Here is a 16,278-nt window from a genome sequence, read left to right on the forward strand (position 1 = left end):
GGGTGCGGCCCAGACCTGGGGGGCAGGGCAGTGCGGGTGCAGTGGCTGGCTGGGGGCCGCTGGGGTGCCCTGAGCTCCACCTGCAGTGGGCACCTGGGGCCGCCTCACCCCCAGGAACACTTGTGTGACCTGAAACCTGTTGATGAGAATTAGGATTCAGCGACTCTAAACAGAAGAGGGCGCCAGCGTGATCTCAGGGCTTCTGTCAGTATATCCAGGGCTTAACACGGAACCTGCACCCGTGAACCCTGAAAAGAAAATCTAAAGGCCACTCCTCACGTCCCACCAGCCACACAGAAACAGAGATTTTCTCCACAGCTGTTTTGTCCGTCCCAGAAAGAGGGTGAAGATGCCGGCAACAAACGGGGTGCTGACTGCCGGTCCTGTGTGTTTCTGTGGAGAGTGGCACACATGTAAGGGGGAGAGTCTTGTAATGGACCTTGGCTTCCCCACGACTCTGTCAAGTCAGTATTAGAGATGAAAACATATAAGAAAATATTTTGAAATGAAGAATCAATACCTTTAGGGCTAGAGATTATACGGACAACTGCTCAGAATGAATGCAAGAGCATTTAGGATAACAAGAATTAGAAAGAGCATATAATGTTAAAGATTATATCCATGTATGAGTAGTTCAAAGTGTGTGATATTCTGGTGCCAGCTGACTAAAAGATAGTATACACTTTGACCACATGAGTCACGTGTTATCTCCTGAGAAGGTGGAGGGGTGAGAGCAGAGGTCCAAGGTAGCGCCTTCAGCCATCACGAGGAGAGACGCTAGTTCCCACACCATGCCGGGGGGCCCTGCTGCCTTCTCAGTGTCGGGCTCTGCAGCAGTGACATGCCGCCTGTCCCCCAGGGTCCCCTGCTCAGTCTGCGCTACCTCCGCCGGGCCATCGTCTGCTTTGCCGTTCAGGTCCTCTTGTCCTGAAAGGGCAGCAGAGCTGGGGAGGTGATGCATCTGTGCACCAACAGGCCCCGCAGAAAACCCACACCCTGATGCCTGCTGGCCCCCAACCCTCAGAGCCACCATTGCTCCTCTGGCTCCAGACGTGGCCACTCAATTTCCTTGACGACTCTGGGCCCCTGTCCTAGGATGGAAGGCGAAGACCAGGAGAGTGAGTATGAAATGGGCACCTGGTCACAGGCGGTGCCACCAAGGTCACCTTCTCCTCTGTGTCCTGGGAGCTGGGAGCAGAGTAAGCCTGACTCCTGAAGGCAGCTTCTGACTCCCAAGCAGATACAGAAGGAAGGGTGGGATGTATTTCATTTAACTGAATAAGAAAGAGGAGACCAGGAGGATGGTAGAGTTGGATCAGGGAGCGTATTTAAGAGCAAAATGCCTATAACCCACTGGAGAAGCACCCTGAGTAGTGTGTGTGTGTGTGTGTGTGTGTGTGTGCGGAAGACACACTGATTCATTTCTAAAAAAAGCAAAGAATCTGACCGCCTGCGCAGCCAGGTAGCTACATGCATGGGGTCGTCATGGACGACCCTGACTTGATCATGATTTAAAGAAATTTGTGTCACAGATGCCCCCTGTATCCTGACTTCTGAGCAGCCAAGGGTGCTGTGGACAGACTTCCCTGAGGGTCTGAGGTGAGTCTTGAGGTGAGCCCCAGATGGCCATGAGGTCATGGAGCACACAGAAGGGGCGCCTGACCTGGCCTTAAGGAGGGGACAGTGCACAGAGCGGGGCCAGGAGCTGTTCCTGCGAGGTTCTGATCGGCAGGTCATAGGATGTGTGTCCGGGCCTGGACACCGGGGGGGGCTTGGGGGCTGTTTATGCGGATCTGGAGGGGTGAGAGCTGGGATCAGCCCAGGTTCAGGTCCCTGTGCTGGAGGGTGGCCAGTGGGTCCGCAGGGGCAGGGCCGTGGGGCTGAGCTCACCAGCTGTGACCTCCGACTGGTGGGCCCCCAGCAGCCCCGCCCCTGCCTACGCCCAGGTCACCCGCCAGCACAGGGACCTGACCCGGGGCCCAGGGAGGGTCAGGGAGCTGGGGTGGGGGCAGCGTGATTTGCATGAAAGGCCCCTCCCCCTCTCAGGATATGAAGACGGGAAGGAGCGGTGTGGGGACGCTCGTGGGGTCACAGACGGCAGGACGCCCTGACCGTGTCCACCATGGCCTGGTCGCCTCTGCTCCTCACCCTGGTCGCTCTCTGCACAGGTGACTGGATGTGGGGACAGGGGAAGGGTCTTGGGAAGACACACAGGCCCTGCTGCCTCCTCTGTTGTCTGGACCCCCGAGTCACCATCTCTGTCTCTCCCCCTTCCAGGATCCTGGGCCCAGGCTGTGCTGACTCAGCCGTCCTCTGTGTCCAGGTCCCTGGGCCAGAGTGTCTCCATCACCTGCTCTGGAAGCAGCAGCAACATCGGGGGTGGTTATTATGTGGGCTGGTGCCAGCAGCTCCCAGGATCGGCCCCCAGAACCCTCATCTATCAAAACAGCAAACGACCGACAGGCGTCCCCGACCGATTCTCTGGCTCCAAGTCGGGCAGCACAGCCACCCTGACCATCAGCTCGCTCCAGGCTGAGGACGAGGCGGATTATTACTGTTCAGCTTATGACAGCAGCATCAGTGCTGGCACAGAGCTCCAGACCAGGGGGGAAGTGAGACAAAAACCTCTCCTCCCGACAGTCATGGGCCTCCTGGGCCTGAACCATCCCCTGTCAAAGCAGCCAATATCTAACATTGTGGAGAAGGCAAGGTGGCGGGGCGGAGTTCAGTGCAATCAGGAGCTTACTTTACAAGAGGCTTTCTGCTAGTCACAAGCAGCTGATGTCCCCATGAAGGAATTTAGTGATTTTCTAGATTTGAAGAAATGCAAGCACTGGGATCATGAAATCAGTTCCTGAAAACATCTAACTACCTATAGACCTGTTCCACTGGTTTCCCTTGAGCACCGAGTGCCTCGCTCTCCTCCCTGGACTCCTTGCATGCAGTGTCGAAGGTCAGCAGGTACAGCTGCTCAGGCCGTTGGCACGTGCTCTAGTTGTTGTTCAGCTGTTGGCAAATGCTCTTGACAAGTGGCAGTTTGCAGTTGACAGTAATAGTCCCATTTTCCTGTTCTTTCTTAGAGCTTTATTACTTTATTTGTTTCTTTATGACTCCATGGGGTCTTCATGGCTCATGAGCTTTCTCGGGCAGCAGGGAGCTCTAGCTACTCTTCATTCGGTTTGCAGGCTTTTCATTGTGGTGGCTTCTCTTAACGCAGAGCACAGGTTCCAGGTGCCGGGCTTCGGTAGCTGGGGCTCTGTGGCTTAGCTGTCCCTCAAAATGCGGCATCTTTACGGACCGGGTACTGAAGCCACATCTCCTCCACTGGCAACCTTAGACATGGACCACGAGGGAAATTGTGCCAACACCCCTTTTATGTTTTGTGTAACAGTTGTAGGTACAACACTTTGCTTCATCAAAACCACAAAGTTTTTGTACTTTTCAGTATTATATATATATAAAGAGAGCATGTCTATGGGGAGCCTGGAATTGCTGAAGTTTGTTCCTATGAAGTATTGGACCTGTACAGCATTGGACCTTGCTTTTATCACAAGTTAGAACGTTAGGAATGTTAGGTCCACGAATCAAGGCAGATCGGAAGTGGTCAAACAGGAGAGGGCAAAAGTGAACGTCGACATTCTAGGAATCAGCGAATGGACTGGAATGGGTGAATTTAACTCAGACGACCATTATGTCTAATACTGTGGGCGGGAATCCCTTAGAAGAAATGGAGTAGCCATCCTAGTCAACAAAAGAGTCCAAAATGCAGGACTTGGATACATCAAAAAGGACAGAATGATCTCTGTTTGTTTCCAAGGCAAACCATTCCATATCACTGTAATCCAAGTGCATACCCTGATCAGCAACGCTGAAGAAGCTGAAGTTGAACGGTTCTATGAAGACTTATAAGACCTTTTAGAACTAACACCTAAAAGAGATCTTCTTTTAATTATAGGGGATTGGAATGCAAAAGTAGGAAGTCAAGAAACACCTGGAGTAACAGGCAGATTTGGCCTTGGAGTACAGAATGAAGCAGGGCAAAGGCTAACAGAGTTTTTCCAAGAGAACACACTGGTCATAGCAAACACTCTCTTCCAACAAGACAAGGGAAACCTCTACACATGGACATCACCAGAAGGTCAATACCAAAATCAGATTGATTATATTCTTTGCAGCTAAAGATGGAGAAGCTCTATACAGTCAGCAAAAACAAGACCGGGAGCTGACTATGGCTCAGATCATGAACTCCTTATTGCCAAATTCAGACTTAAATTGAAGAAAGTAGAGAAAACCACTAGACCATTCAGGTATGACCTAAATCAAAACCCTTATGATTATACAGTGGAAGTGAGAAATAGATTTAAGGGACTAGATCTGATAGAGTGCCTGATGAACTATGGACAGAGGTTCGTGACATTGTGGAGGAGACAGGGATCAAGACCATCCCCAAGAAAAACAAATACAAAAAAGCAAAATGCCTGAGGAGGCCTTCCAAATAGCTGTGAAAAGAGAAGTGAAAAGCAAAGGAGAGAAGGAAAGATATACCCATTTGAATGCAGAGTTCCAAAGAATAGCAAGGAGAGATAAGAAAGCCTTTGTCAGTGATCAGTGCAAAGAAGTAGAGGAAAACAATAGAATGGGAAAGTCTAGAGATCTCTTCAAGAAAATTAGAAATACCAAGGGAACATTTCAAGGAAAGATAGGCTCAATTAAGGACAGAAATGGTATGGACCTAACAGAAGCAGAAGATATTAAGAAGAGGTGGCAAGAATACACAGAAGAACTGTACAAAAAGACATTTTCATGACCCAGATAATCACGATGGTGTGATCACTCACCTAGAGCTAGACATCCTGGAATGTGAAGTCAAGTGGGCCTTAGAAAGCATCACTACAAACAAAGCTAGTGGAGGTGATGGAATTCCAGTGGAGCTGTTTCAAATCCTGAAAGATGATGCTGTGAAAGTGCTGCACTCGATATGCCAGCAAATTTGGAAAACTCAGCAGTGGCCACAGGACGGGAAAAGGTCAGTCTTCATTCCAATCCCAAAGAAAGGCAATGCCAAAGAATGCTCAAACTACCGCACAATTGCACTCATCTCACATGCTAGTAAAGTAATGCTCAAAATCCTCCAAGCCAGGTTTCAGCAATACATGAACTGTGAACTTCCGGATGTTCAAGCTGGTTTTAGAAAAGGCAGAGGAACTAGAGATGAAATTTCCAACATCCGCTGGATCATCGAAAAAGCCAGCGAGTTCCAGAAAAACATCTATTTCTGCTTGATTGACTATGCCAAAGCCTTTGACTGTGGGGATCACAATAAACTGTGGACAATTCTGAAAGAAGTTGAAATATCAGATCTCCTGACCTGCCTCTTAAGAAGTCTGTATGCAAGTCAGGAAGCCACAGTTAGAACCAGAGATGTAACAACAGACTGTTTCCAATGTGGGAAAGGAGTACGCAAGGCGGTATATTGTCACCCTGCTTGTTTAACTTCTATGCAGAGTACATCATGAGAAACGCTGGGCTTGATGAAGCACAAGCTGGAATCAAGATTGCTGGGAGAAATATCAATAACCTCAGATATGCAGATGACACCACTCATGTCAGAAGGTGAAGAATAACTAAAGAGCCTCTGGATGAAAGTGGAAGAGGAGAGTGAAAAGTTGGCTTAAAGCTCCACATTCAGAAAACAAAGATCATGGCATCTGGTCCCATCACTTCATGGCAAACAGATGGGGAAACAGTGGAAACAGTGGCTGACTCTTTTGGGAGGCTCCAAAATCACTGCAGATGGTGACTGCAGCCATGAAATTAAAAGATGCTTACTCCTTGGAAGGAAAGTTATGACCAACCTAGACAGCATATTGAAAAGCAGAGACATTATTCATTATTTCACCAACAAGGTCCATCCAGTTGAGGTTATGGTTTTTGCAGTAGTCACGAATGGATATGAGAGTTAGAGTATAAAAAAGCTGAGCACCGAAGAACTGATGCTTTTGAACCGTGGTGTTGGAGAAGACTCTTGAGAGTCCCTTGAACTGCAAGGAGATCCAACCAGTCCATCCTAAAGGGGGTCAGTCCTGAATGTTCATTGAAAGAACTGATTTTGAAGCTGAAACTCCAATACTTTGGCCACATGATGCGAAGAGCTGACTCATTTGAAAAGACCGTGATGCTGGGAAAGATTGAGGACAGGAGGAGAAGGGGACGACAGAGGATGAGATGGTTGGATGGCATCACTGACTCGATGGAAATTAGTTTGGGTAAACTCTGGGAGCTGGTGATGTACAGGGAGGCCCGGCTGTGGTGCTCCACGGGGTTGCAAATACTTGGACGTGGCTGAGCGACTGAACTGAACTGAGCTGAACTGTTACATATTTCCAGTAAATAAGGATACATTGCCTTTTTGTGTAGTAATTCCATGATAAAATTTTCTATTTTTCTAAGTATTTTAATGTTTTTTAAAATTTTCTCTAGTAGAGCCAATGTTGTACCTTCTTATAAAGGTATGAATTTCATCTCTTTTTCTGCAACATTTTCCACATGTTCCAGGCAGGGGGCGCTTTGGGACTGCCCTGGGGTCCCATCACAATTGCTCAGGAAGCACCACTCCACTCCAGGAGCTGGGCTGGGGCAGGGTCTGTGCTTCTGGGGGCAGTCAGCAGTGTGTCCTCTCTGCGTGCAGAGTGCCCTGAGCAGGTGCTTCCTCCCAGGGGATCAAAGTGGGTAGCCCCCACCTCTCCCTGAGTCTGACCTGTGAGTTGCTCTCCAGCACCAGGGCTCAAGGAGGGGCTGGGTAGGTCCTGGATGGACCCCATTTGCACAGCAGCCCCTCCTCTGGCAGAGGCAGGGGCAGAAAAGGCGGCCTGGGGCAGCCCAGCCCACTGTGGGGACCAGGGTCTTGTGAGCACCGTGGCCTGGACTCCTCTCCTGCTGGTGCTCCTCTCTCTCTGCACAGGTAGGGGCGGGCCCCGGGCACCAGGGCTCAGCCCCCAGCCTCATCAGCCCCTGGGGCGCAGACTCTGGGAAACTTTCCTGCAGCTCCTGCCCCATCTCCCCTGTGTCTGTGTCTGCGGGTTCCCTCTCCCAGCCCGTGCTGACTCAGCTGACCTCCCTCTCTGCGTCTCTGGGAGAATCAGCCAGACTCATCTGCACCCTGAGCAGTGGGTATTGTGTTGGCGCCTATGCCAACAGAAGTCAGGGGTCTCCTCAGTAACTCCTGAGGTTCTACTCAGACTCCAATAAGTATCAAGGCTCCAGGGTCCAGACGTTTTTCTGGATCTAAGGCTGCCTCATCCAGTGCAGGGATCCTGCTCACCTCGGGGCTGCAGCTGAGGACGAGGCTGGCCAATACTGTTCAGACCGTCACAGCAGCACTGATACTAACAAGGTGCTCCAAACACACAAGGAAGTGAGACTAAAACCTCCCCTGTGCCCTCCCCGTGGGGCCATCCCTGCTGCTCTGTCTGGACCACGGTTAACTCTGATTAACCTCCTGCGGTCACTTCTGGGCTTCCCGAGAACAACAGATCTGACCTGTCATGTACTGTCCCTCTTCTCAGATCTGAGACTGACTGATGGTTCAGATACCTCAGCCCTCTCTGTTTACAGACAGAAATCCCTGCCCAGAGATAAAAATATCCCAGTGGAACTGTAATAAGTGGCAGAAAGAGGCTGGTTCCAGCCCTGCCTCACTCAGACACCAAAAAAAACCTTAAGAATGCAAATATCTTTGTAAGAGTTATACATCATCTGTTAAGAAATAAAGTTTCATAGGATACATGCTGTGTCATTGAATTAAAATGTTCTTAGTAAAAGGAGAGAACTCCCCCAAATAATGATGGAAACCCACGCCAGTATTCTTGCTTAGGGCAACCCATAGACGAGGAGCCCGGCGGGCTACAGTGCATCGGGTCCTGAAGAATCGGACACGACTCAGCGACCAAACAAGAAGGGTACCGCTGTCAATGCAAAATTAAAACAGAGCATATGATTTTCCTCAGAAACTTCATGCAGCTGTTTTAAGTGCTGACCTTAGATTTTCGGCAATCCATTTACACGTTTTGGTTCATTTAAAATCTCACAGTCACACATCCGCAGTGTAACACACACACGCAGTGCAGGGCAAAGTACAGTCAGCTGGCCTTTTCCGATCAAACAGTCCCTGAACTGTACCTTCTCAAACCCACTCTTTGATCCTAACAGCCATCACGTATCAGACTCCCTGGGAACAAAAGCCACTCAGAGCCCTTCAGAGTCTCAATAGAAACTGCCGGGAGCATCACCAGCCCTGCTCCCTGCAGCCGGTGCCCTGTGCCGGCAGGAGAGACGCCCAGGAGGTGTCCCTCATGAGACAGGACAGCGGCACGGGGTCCCATGTGTGGAGAGGCTCGTGCACAGGAAAGACCCAGGCATTTCGGTTCCAGGGCCTCTCCCCGCACCCTCCTGCCCTCCACAGGGAAGAGCCCCGTCCTCCTCAGGGCTGAGGGGACACCCAGAGGAAGCAGGGCTCTGGCCATCAGGGAGGAGGCCCGAAGAGAAGGGACCCCTGTCCTGCACAGACAGGGACGGGCCTCCCTGGGAGCAGAACGGCCCTGATCAGATCCTGATCTGAGGCGAATTCGTGTCCCAGACGTCCCCTCACCCCTAATCCCTGAGCAGCCGGGAGAAAAGCGGACACACTCGACATGAAGGGTCTGAGGAGAGCCTACGGTTGGCCCTGAGGTCACAGGGACCCAGAAGGGGCGCCTGGCCTGAACCCGAGGCGGGGACAGCGCACAGAGCAGAGGGCAGGAGCCGGCCCTGAAGCGCTCTGCTGCCCGGCCGCAGGATGTGTGTCTGCGCCTGGACACCAGGGGGCGCGCGGCGGCCGCTCCTGACCGTCGGGGCTGCGAGCCGGCCCGGGGCTGACTGCCTGGCGGCCTCTGCTCAGGGCGCCGAGCCGTGACCTCCCACCCACGGGCGGCCCACAGCCCCGGCCCTGCCCGGCCCTAGCTTCCCTCAGGCACAGGGACCTGACCGGGGCCCAGGGAGGCAGCAGAGAGCTGGGGGGGGGGGGGCGTGATTTGCATGCGAGGCCCCGCCCCCTCTCCGGCTATGAAGAGGGGCAGGAGCGGTGTGCGGACGCTCTGCTCAGCTGTGGGGCCGCAGACGGCAGGACGCCGACATGTCCACCATGGCCTGGTCCCCTCTGCTCCTCACCCTGGTTGCTCTCTGCACAGGTGACTGGATGCGGGGACAGGGGATGGGGCCTGGGAAGACTCACAGACCCTGCTCCGTGCTCTCGTGTCTGGACCCCAGAGTCACCATCTCTGTCTCTCTCCCTTCCAGGATCCTGGGCCCAGGCTGTGCTGACTCAGCCGTCCTCCGTGTCCGGGTCCCTGGGCCAGAGGGTCTCCATCACCTGCTCTGGAAGCAGCAGCAACATCGGGCGTGGTTATGGTAGCTGGTACCAACAGGTCCCAGGATCAGCCCCCAAACTCCTCATCTATGGTGCAACCAGTCGAGCCTCGGGGGTCCCCGACCGATTCTCTGGCTCCAGGTCTGGGAACACAGCCACCCTGACCATCAGCTCGCTCCAGGCTGAGGACGAGGCGGATTATTACTGTGCCGCTTATGATAGTAGTAGCAGCAATGGCACAGTGCTCCAGGCCAGGGGGGAAGCGAGACAAAAACCTGCTCTCCCCCAAGTGACGGGCCTCCTGGGCTGAAGCATCTTCTGCCGATGCAGACACTTCTGTTGTTTCTTTGATTTAAAACGGAGGTCTGAGCCCCACACCAGGAACTTGGTCCTGGAAATCTGTTCAGATCATCTTAATTCTGCCCCATCATCAAGGCTTTTCTACGGCAACCACATGGTGTTTGATTATCTAAGTGAAAGTGAAATCACTCAGTCGTGTCCGACTCTTTGTGACCCCATGGACTGTAGGAGCCACGAGGCTCCCCCATCCATGGGATTCTCCAGGCAAGAATACTGGAGTGGGTTGCCATTGATTATCTAAAACTGCGCACAAAGTCCTGAATGCCCGAGGCCCTGGGGTCAGAGTCCATGATGGTTCAGGTCAGAAGCAGAGAAACAGTGGAGCTGGGTCTGATTCAGGAGGCATCACTGTCCAGTACGTGTCCTGGTCCCAACAGCCCTCGTCCTCTCCGATGCTAGTGGTGGACCCGTGGGGATCCCTGCTCCGTTTCTTGGTCTCAAGGCTGCAGTTGGGGCTCCATGGCCATCGGTGGGCTGAGCTGAGGCCCAGGCTGCTGCTCCTGCCTTTCCTGTGACAGCCTCTCAGGCTCCCCCAGAGCTCCAGGCCTGCGGGAACTAGACCAGGACTCCTTTCCCTCTGGGGAGATGGGGCTGTGCAGCGGCTTCCTGCTCAGGCTTTGGCTGGACCTGCTGCTGCTGCTGCCCCACCCTGGGTCCAGGACATCGGGGGTCTGCCTGTGCATGGAGGCTCCTCCTCTCCCCTCTGTCCTCAAAGTCCCTCCAGCAGCCTGTTCCCAGGACAGGGTCTCGAAGGAAAGAGAAAATCTGTCTCCCGTCACTGGGGACATACGGTCCGACTGTTCTATTCTCAGGGTCCGAGGTGGGGGATCCGTCTGAGGGCATTTCAGACCTGGGTAGCCCCACTCTCCCCCTCACTGCTCTCTCCTGCACAGGGAGCAGGTCTTGCTCTCTGCTTTCTCTGTCCTCTCAAGGCATCCGGGGAAACGTCAGGGTGGACTCAGTCAGGGTCAGTGACTCTGTCCATGGACACTGAGCCACACTCACCCGCACTGGGACGAGCAAGAGTGTAGGCACCAAGGGGGCAGCTTGGCTGCAGCAACAACTGGGCAGGGTCCACAGACCCCTGACTACAGGAGTCACGACCAGCCCGCGGGGTCTCAGAGAGGCTCTAGGGCACTTAGCGCCAAGGACGAAGCTGATTGTTCTCACTCAGGTGGGAGGGCAGTCCAGCGGCAAACTGGGGCTACAGGCCAGGGGGAAGACAGCCCCGAGCCCTGAGCTCCTGGCCCCACCCCCACGTGGGGTCGCAGAGCACCACATGTCACCAGGTATGTGTCCTGCTGCTCCCCGTCAGTGGCCTGACACACACACGTGCAGGGTCCGCACAGTAGGTGGGGCTGGACTGTGGGGTCACAGCTAACAGAGATGCGCATTGTGGAATATGGTCGGTTTCCACGGAAACAAGAGTCCCAGTGTGAGAGCATCCCTGTGCCCAGGGAGGACCTAGAAAGGCCCCTCAGCCCACTCTCCTGGGGGTGCCATCTGCAAGCCTGCTGTCCAATGGGCAGTCTGCTGGGGGCTGGGACATCCCAGGAGATAGAGGAAGGGCCTGTGGCCTGCAGAGAAGGAGTGTAGTGATTTTCTAGATATGAAGAGATGCAAGCATTGGGATCATGAAATTCGTTCCTGAAAATATCTAACTGCCTAGAGACCTGTTCCACTGGCTTCCCTGGAGCACCGAGTGCCTCGCTCTCCACCCTGAACTCCTTTCATGCAGGGGCGAAGCGTAGCAAGCGCAGCTGCAGAGGCAGCTGGCAAAGGCCCTAGTTGTTGTTTTTCAGGAATTAGCAAATACGGGTTTGTAGAAAGTGCCAGCTTGTAGTTGACAATAATATTGTCTGTTTTCTCCTTATTTAAAATGTAATGTATTTGTGTATTAATGACTGGGCTGGGTCTTCATTGCTCCCCAGCTTTCTCCGGTGGCAGGGAGCTGTAGCTGCTCTTCATTCGGTATGCAGCCTTTCATTGAGGTGGCTCCTTTTGATGCAGAGCACAGGCTCCAGGTGAGCAACCGTCCGTAGTTGGGGCTCTGGGGCTTAGTTGTTCTGAGAATTGTGGAATCTTCCTGGACCAGGTACTGAACCCATATCTCCTCCATTGGCAAGTAGAACCGTAAACAATGGACCGCAAGGGAAGCCCTGTAAATTGCCCTTTTATCTGTTTTATGTATGAGTTGTATGTATGACACTTAAACTACTTCCTCAAAGAACCACAAAATTTTTCATGTTTTTCAATGTTACAAAAAATGTATACAAAAAAATCAGTGGGAAGCAAGTAATTGCTGAAGTATGTCACATATGGTAAATAAGGATACATTGTGTCTTGTTGAGGTCCTTTAATGGACCAGAACCTGGTGGTCCGGAATCAACATTAAGAAAGTAAGAGAGAGAGAGAAATAAGCGGATATTCCTTGGTTTAAGCAGCAAACCAATAAAGCCCTTGATACAGGGCTTGCGTCGCTCATGAAGGCACCGGGCGCCCTCTCGAGGGGGTGAAGGCACAGTGCACCTTCTCGAGAGGGTCTTAGGAGCCCAGGCAGGAGAGTGAGCACAACAGGTTTCTATACTCCGGAGAATTAGAGAGAGACTCGGGGACCCAAGCTCTGATGGAGCAAAGGTGTTTTATTTAACATAGTGTGGGTCTATATACTGTCTTACAAGGTAGCTTTGTTCAGCAAAGATAAAGATCAAAAGTCCAGACTTACAAATTATCAAGGAAACATAAGGCAATCCATACCAAAGAGAGAGGGTTATAAATAATCACTTTTACCGTATGGTTCATAAAAGGAAGAGGGTCGTAAATAGTTACTTACCACCATACGGAAAAACTAACGAAGGAAATGCATGCAGTCCTCAGCCCCGGGAGCGTTTGCTTACCCCTCTTAATTCCTGAATATTCAGGAATTAATAAGGAACAGAGGATTCAGGACAGATCCAAAACAGCACACAGGAAGCCTCCTGTTAAATGCTTCCTTACAGTGTCTTTTTGTGGAGTAATTCCATGGTAAAATGTTATTTTTTTCTAAGCATTTCAGCCTGCTTTTGAATATTTCTCTACAAGAGCCAGTGCTATTCTTGTTCAGAAAAGTATGAATTTCACCCCCCTTTTCTGCAAGCTTTTTCTCACATGTAACCAGTAGGGGGGCACTGGGAGTGCCCTGGGGTCCCTGCACAGCTGCTCAGGGAGCACCACTCACTCCAGGAGCTGGCCTAGGGGCCTGTGCTCCTGAGGGAACTCAGTGGTGCCTCCTCTCTGGCTGCAGAGCCCCCTGAGCAGAGACCTGTGTGGTCTCAGCAGGGGCTTCCTCCTGGGGGCTCCCTAGTCTGAGCCGTGACCTGAGCTCCACCACCAGGGTTCAAGGAGGGGGAGGGTGGGCCCTGAGAGGACCCCTATTTGCATGGCAGCCCCTCCTCTGGCAGAGGCTGGGGGAGAACAGGAGGCCTGGGGCAGCCCAGCCCACTGTGGGGACCAGGAAGCTGTGAGCACCATGGCCTGGACTCCTCTCCTGCTCGTGCTCCTCTCTCTGCACAGGAAGGCACGGGCCCCGGGCACCAGGGCTCAGCCCCAGCCTCATCAGCCCCTGGGGCGCAGACTCTGGGACTCTTCCCTGCAGCTCCTGCCCCGTCTCCCCTGTGTCTGTGTCTGCAGGTTCCCTCTTCCAGCCTGTGCTGACTCAGCCGGCCTCCCTCTCTGGCTCTCCGGGAGCATCAGCCAGACTCTCCTGCACCCTGAGCAGCGGCTACAGTGTTGGTGATTTCTCCTTATCTTGGTTCCAGCAGAAGCCAGGAAGCCCTCCATGGTATGTCGTGAGGGTCAAGTCAGACTCCGATAAGAACCAAAGTTCTGGAGTCCCCAACCGCTTCTCTGGATCCAAAGATGCCTCAGCCAACGCAGGGCTCCTGCTCATCTCTGGGCTGCAGCCCGAGGACGAGGCCGACTATCACTGTGCTGTGTGGCATGGCGACACTAATGCCCACACGGTGCCCCAGAGCAGTGAGGAAGCGAGACAGAAACCTCCTCCACTCACCCCTGCTCGTGGCTCGGATGAAGTCGAGCTCGGGGTGACTTCCAATTGTCAGATATTTGGCAAGCACCTGATTTTCCTCAAACCAGCAGATTTTATAATGTATCTTTTGCTTCAATTCAGCTTTTAGATTGCTAAGATACTCTTATTCAATGCAGGTTTTCTTGGGCAAATGTAGCTTGTTCAAAGATAAAAACCTTTCAGTGGAGACCATGGTGGAGCCCAGAAGCGGTGGTTTCAGGCCAGGCCCAGCTCAGGGTCAAGGGCTCAATAAGACAGGCCTCTGTGAGTGTTTCACTCGGCATTTTGTGATATAAAAGTCAACATGCAGGAATGAATCGTATTTTGTAGTTCAGTAATGAATCATCATGAGAAACGCTGGGCTGGATGGAGCAGAAGCTGGAATCAAGATTGCTGGGAGAAATATCAATAACCTCAGACATGCAGACGACACCACCCTTATGGCAGAAAGTGAAGAAAAACTAAAGAGCATCTTGATGAAAGTGAAAGAGGAGAGTGAAAACGGTGGCTTAAAGCTCAACATTCAGAAAACGAAGATCATGGCATTCGGCCCCATCACTTCATGGCAAATGGGTGGAGAAAGAGTGGAAACAGTGGCAAACTTTATTTTGGGGGGTTCCAAAATCACTTCAGATGGCAACTGCAGCCATCAAATTAAAAGACGTCTACTCCTTTGAAGAAAAGGTATGATCAACCTAGACAACATATTAAAAAGCAGAGACATTGCTTTGCCAACAAAGGTCTACCTAGTCAAGGCTATGGTTTTTCCAGTAGTCATGTATGGATGTGAGAGTTGAAGAATGAGTGCTGAAGAATTGATGCTTTTGAGCTGTGGTGTTGAAGAAGACCCTTGAGAGTCCCTTGGACAGCAAGGAGGTCCATCCTAAAGGAGATCAGTCCTGAATATTCATTGGAAGGACTTATGTTGAAGCTGAAACTCCAGTCCTTTGGCCACCTGATGCAAAAAGCAGACTCATTTGAAAAGATCCTGATACTGGGAAGGATTGCAGGCAGGAGGAGAAAGGGATGACAGAGGATGAGATGGCTGGATGGTGCCGGAGTCCAGCTCCAGCAGCCAGGGATTCAACCTGAAGGGATGGGCAGTGTCGGCGAGAGAAACTGAGGCAGCCTCTCATTGTTCTTGGACTGCCTGTTTATTTCAAGCTTATGATTCTCTTCTATATTTTTACAAAAAGCATAGGTCAGAGGTTTGATATGTTTAGATCCCATTGACCCTGATTTATTTTTCTCCAAAAATCATTGTTGCCCCTCAAAAGGAGTTCCTCAGCGATTCTCTCATCTACTTTTTCTCATGTGTCCTTGTGAATATGCTGTAACTCATGCTAATGTCTGGGCTGCATACCACATTCCTCAGTGTAGTTCTTATCTTTCTAAGTCCTGTTTGCCCCTAGTATCCTAAGCTCACTGTTTCTTAGAAAGGGCTTCTAGCTAATAATATCTCTAATGTCCCTAATTTTTATAAGCTATAGGAGAATATTGTAACATCACAGCAATCCTTAAATCTTTAGCTTCTAACTATTTTAATTATTCCTAAGCCCTAAATTCAGCAAACTCCTTTGCCATAAACACTTTTCTCACACATAGGCTTCCGATAGGAATCCCTCTCAAGCTGTGGCCTCTGTGCTCACCCTGGAACACTCTCTTGTAAAAGTCCTTGAACAAATGTCAGTGATTAACTTCATGAATTATTCTTTGAGCACAGCTGCAGAAGGCTTTATGCCTTCTCTTGCTCCTCTCAACAATAAGCACCTTAATATTCTCTTCAGTCAACTCAGCCAAGGAAAGGAAAACACAAGTCAGAATCACGAAGCCTAACTCCTTGATTCCGGGCCGGTGCCTATGGAACAAAGGGAAGGGGTTTAGGGCCATGCCTCTATTTTGTCAGTAATGCCTAACTCGGCTCCCAACAGGATGGCACCACTGACCCAAGGGGCATGAGTTTGAGTATGGTCTGCGAGTTGGTGGTGGACAGAGAGGCCTGGCGTGCTGCAGTCCATGAGGCTGCAAAGAGTCAGACATGACTGAGTGTCTGAACGGAACTGAATAAATCTCCAGTTTCTAAAAATAAAACCACTAACATGTATGATACAATCAATATAAAACACTTAAAGAAATTAAAGACACAGTGAATAGATACTCCAGGTTTGTAGTTCAAAACAGAGTGTCACTAAGATAACAGTCATTGAAAATATCACAGCCTTGTAAAGCAGCTTGTTGTACAGTCACAAAGTCATGTGTCACTCTTTGTGAACCCATGAACTGTAGCACGCAAGGCTTTCTGTCCCTCACCATCTCCTGGTATTTGCCCAAGTCCAAGTCCAGTGAATCAGTGATGCCATCCAACCATCTCCTCCTCTGTCATCCCCTTCTCCTGCCCTCTATCTTTCCCAGCATCAAGGTTTTTCCCAAGGAGTCGGCTGTTCAGCAT

At 51.4% G+C, this 16,278-nt stretch overlaps 3 gene segments (V, D, J or C); all 3 read left to right on the top strand.

The window, feature by feature from the left end:
- The first annotated feature begins 2,078 nt into the window (after positions 1-2,078).
- On the top strand, positions 2,079-8,913 carry LOC132658026 (immunoglobulin lambda variable 1-40-like). The segment is given in 3 exon segments: positions 2,079-2,168; positions 2,278-2,612; positions 8,833-8,913. Coding segments are annotated over 3 exon segments (462 nt in total).
- Positions 8,914-9,128: 215 nt separating this feature from the next.
- On the top strand, positions 9,129-9,713 carry LOC121816989 (immunoglobulin lambda variable 1-40-like). The segment is given in 2 exon segments: positions 9,129-9,224; positions 9,334-9,713. Coding segments are annotated over 2 exon segments (435 nt in total).
- A 3,529-nt stretch (positions 9,714-13,242) lies between these two features.
- Positions 13,243-13,938, top strand: LOC121816990 (immunoglobulin lambda variable 5-39-like). The segment is given in 2 exon segments: positions 13,243-13,314; positions 13,430-13,938. Coding segments are annotated over 2 exon segments (552 nt in total).
- Positions 13,939-16,278: the final 2,340 nt, after the last annotated feature.

The sequence above is a fragment of the Ovis aries genome, chromosome 17 (assembly GCF_016772045.2).
Source record: "Ovis aries strain OAR_USU_Benz2616 breed Rambouillet chromosome 17, ARS-UI_Ramb_v3.0, whole genome shotgun sequence".
In the NCBI taxonomy this organism is placed as follows: Eukaryota; Metazoa; Chordata; class Mammalia; order Artiodactyla; family Bovidae; genus Ovis; species Ovis aries.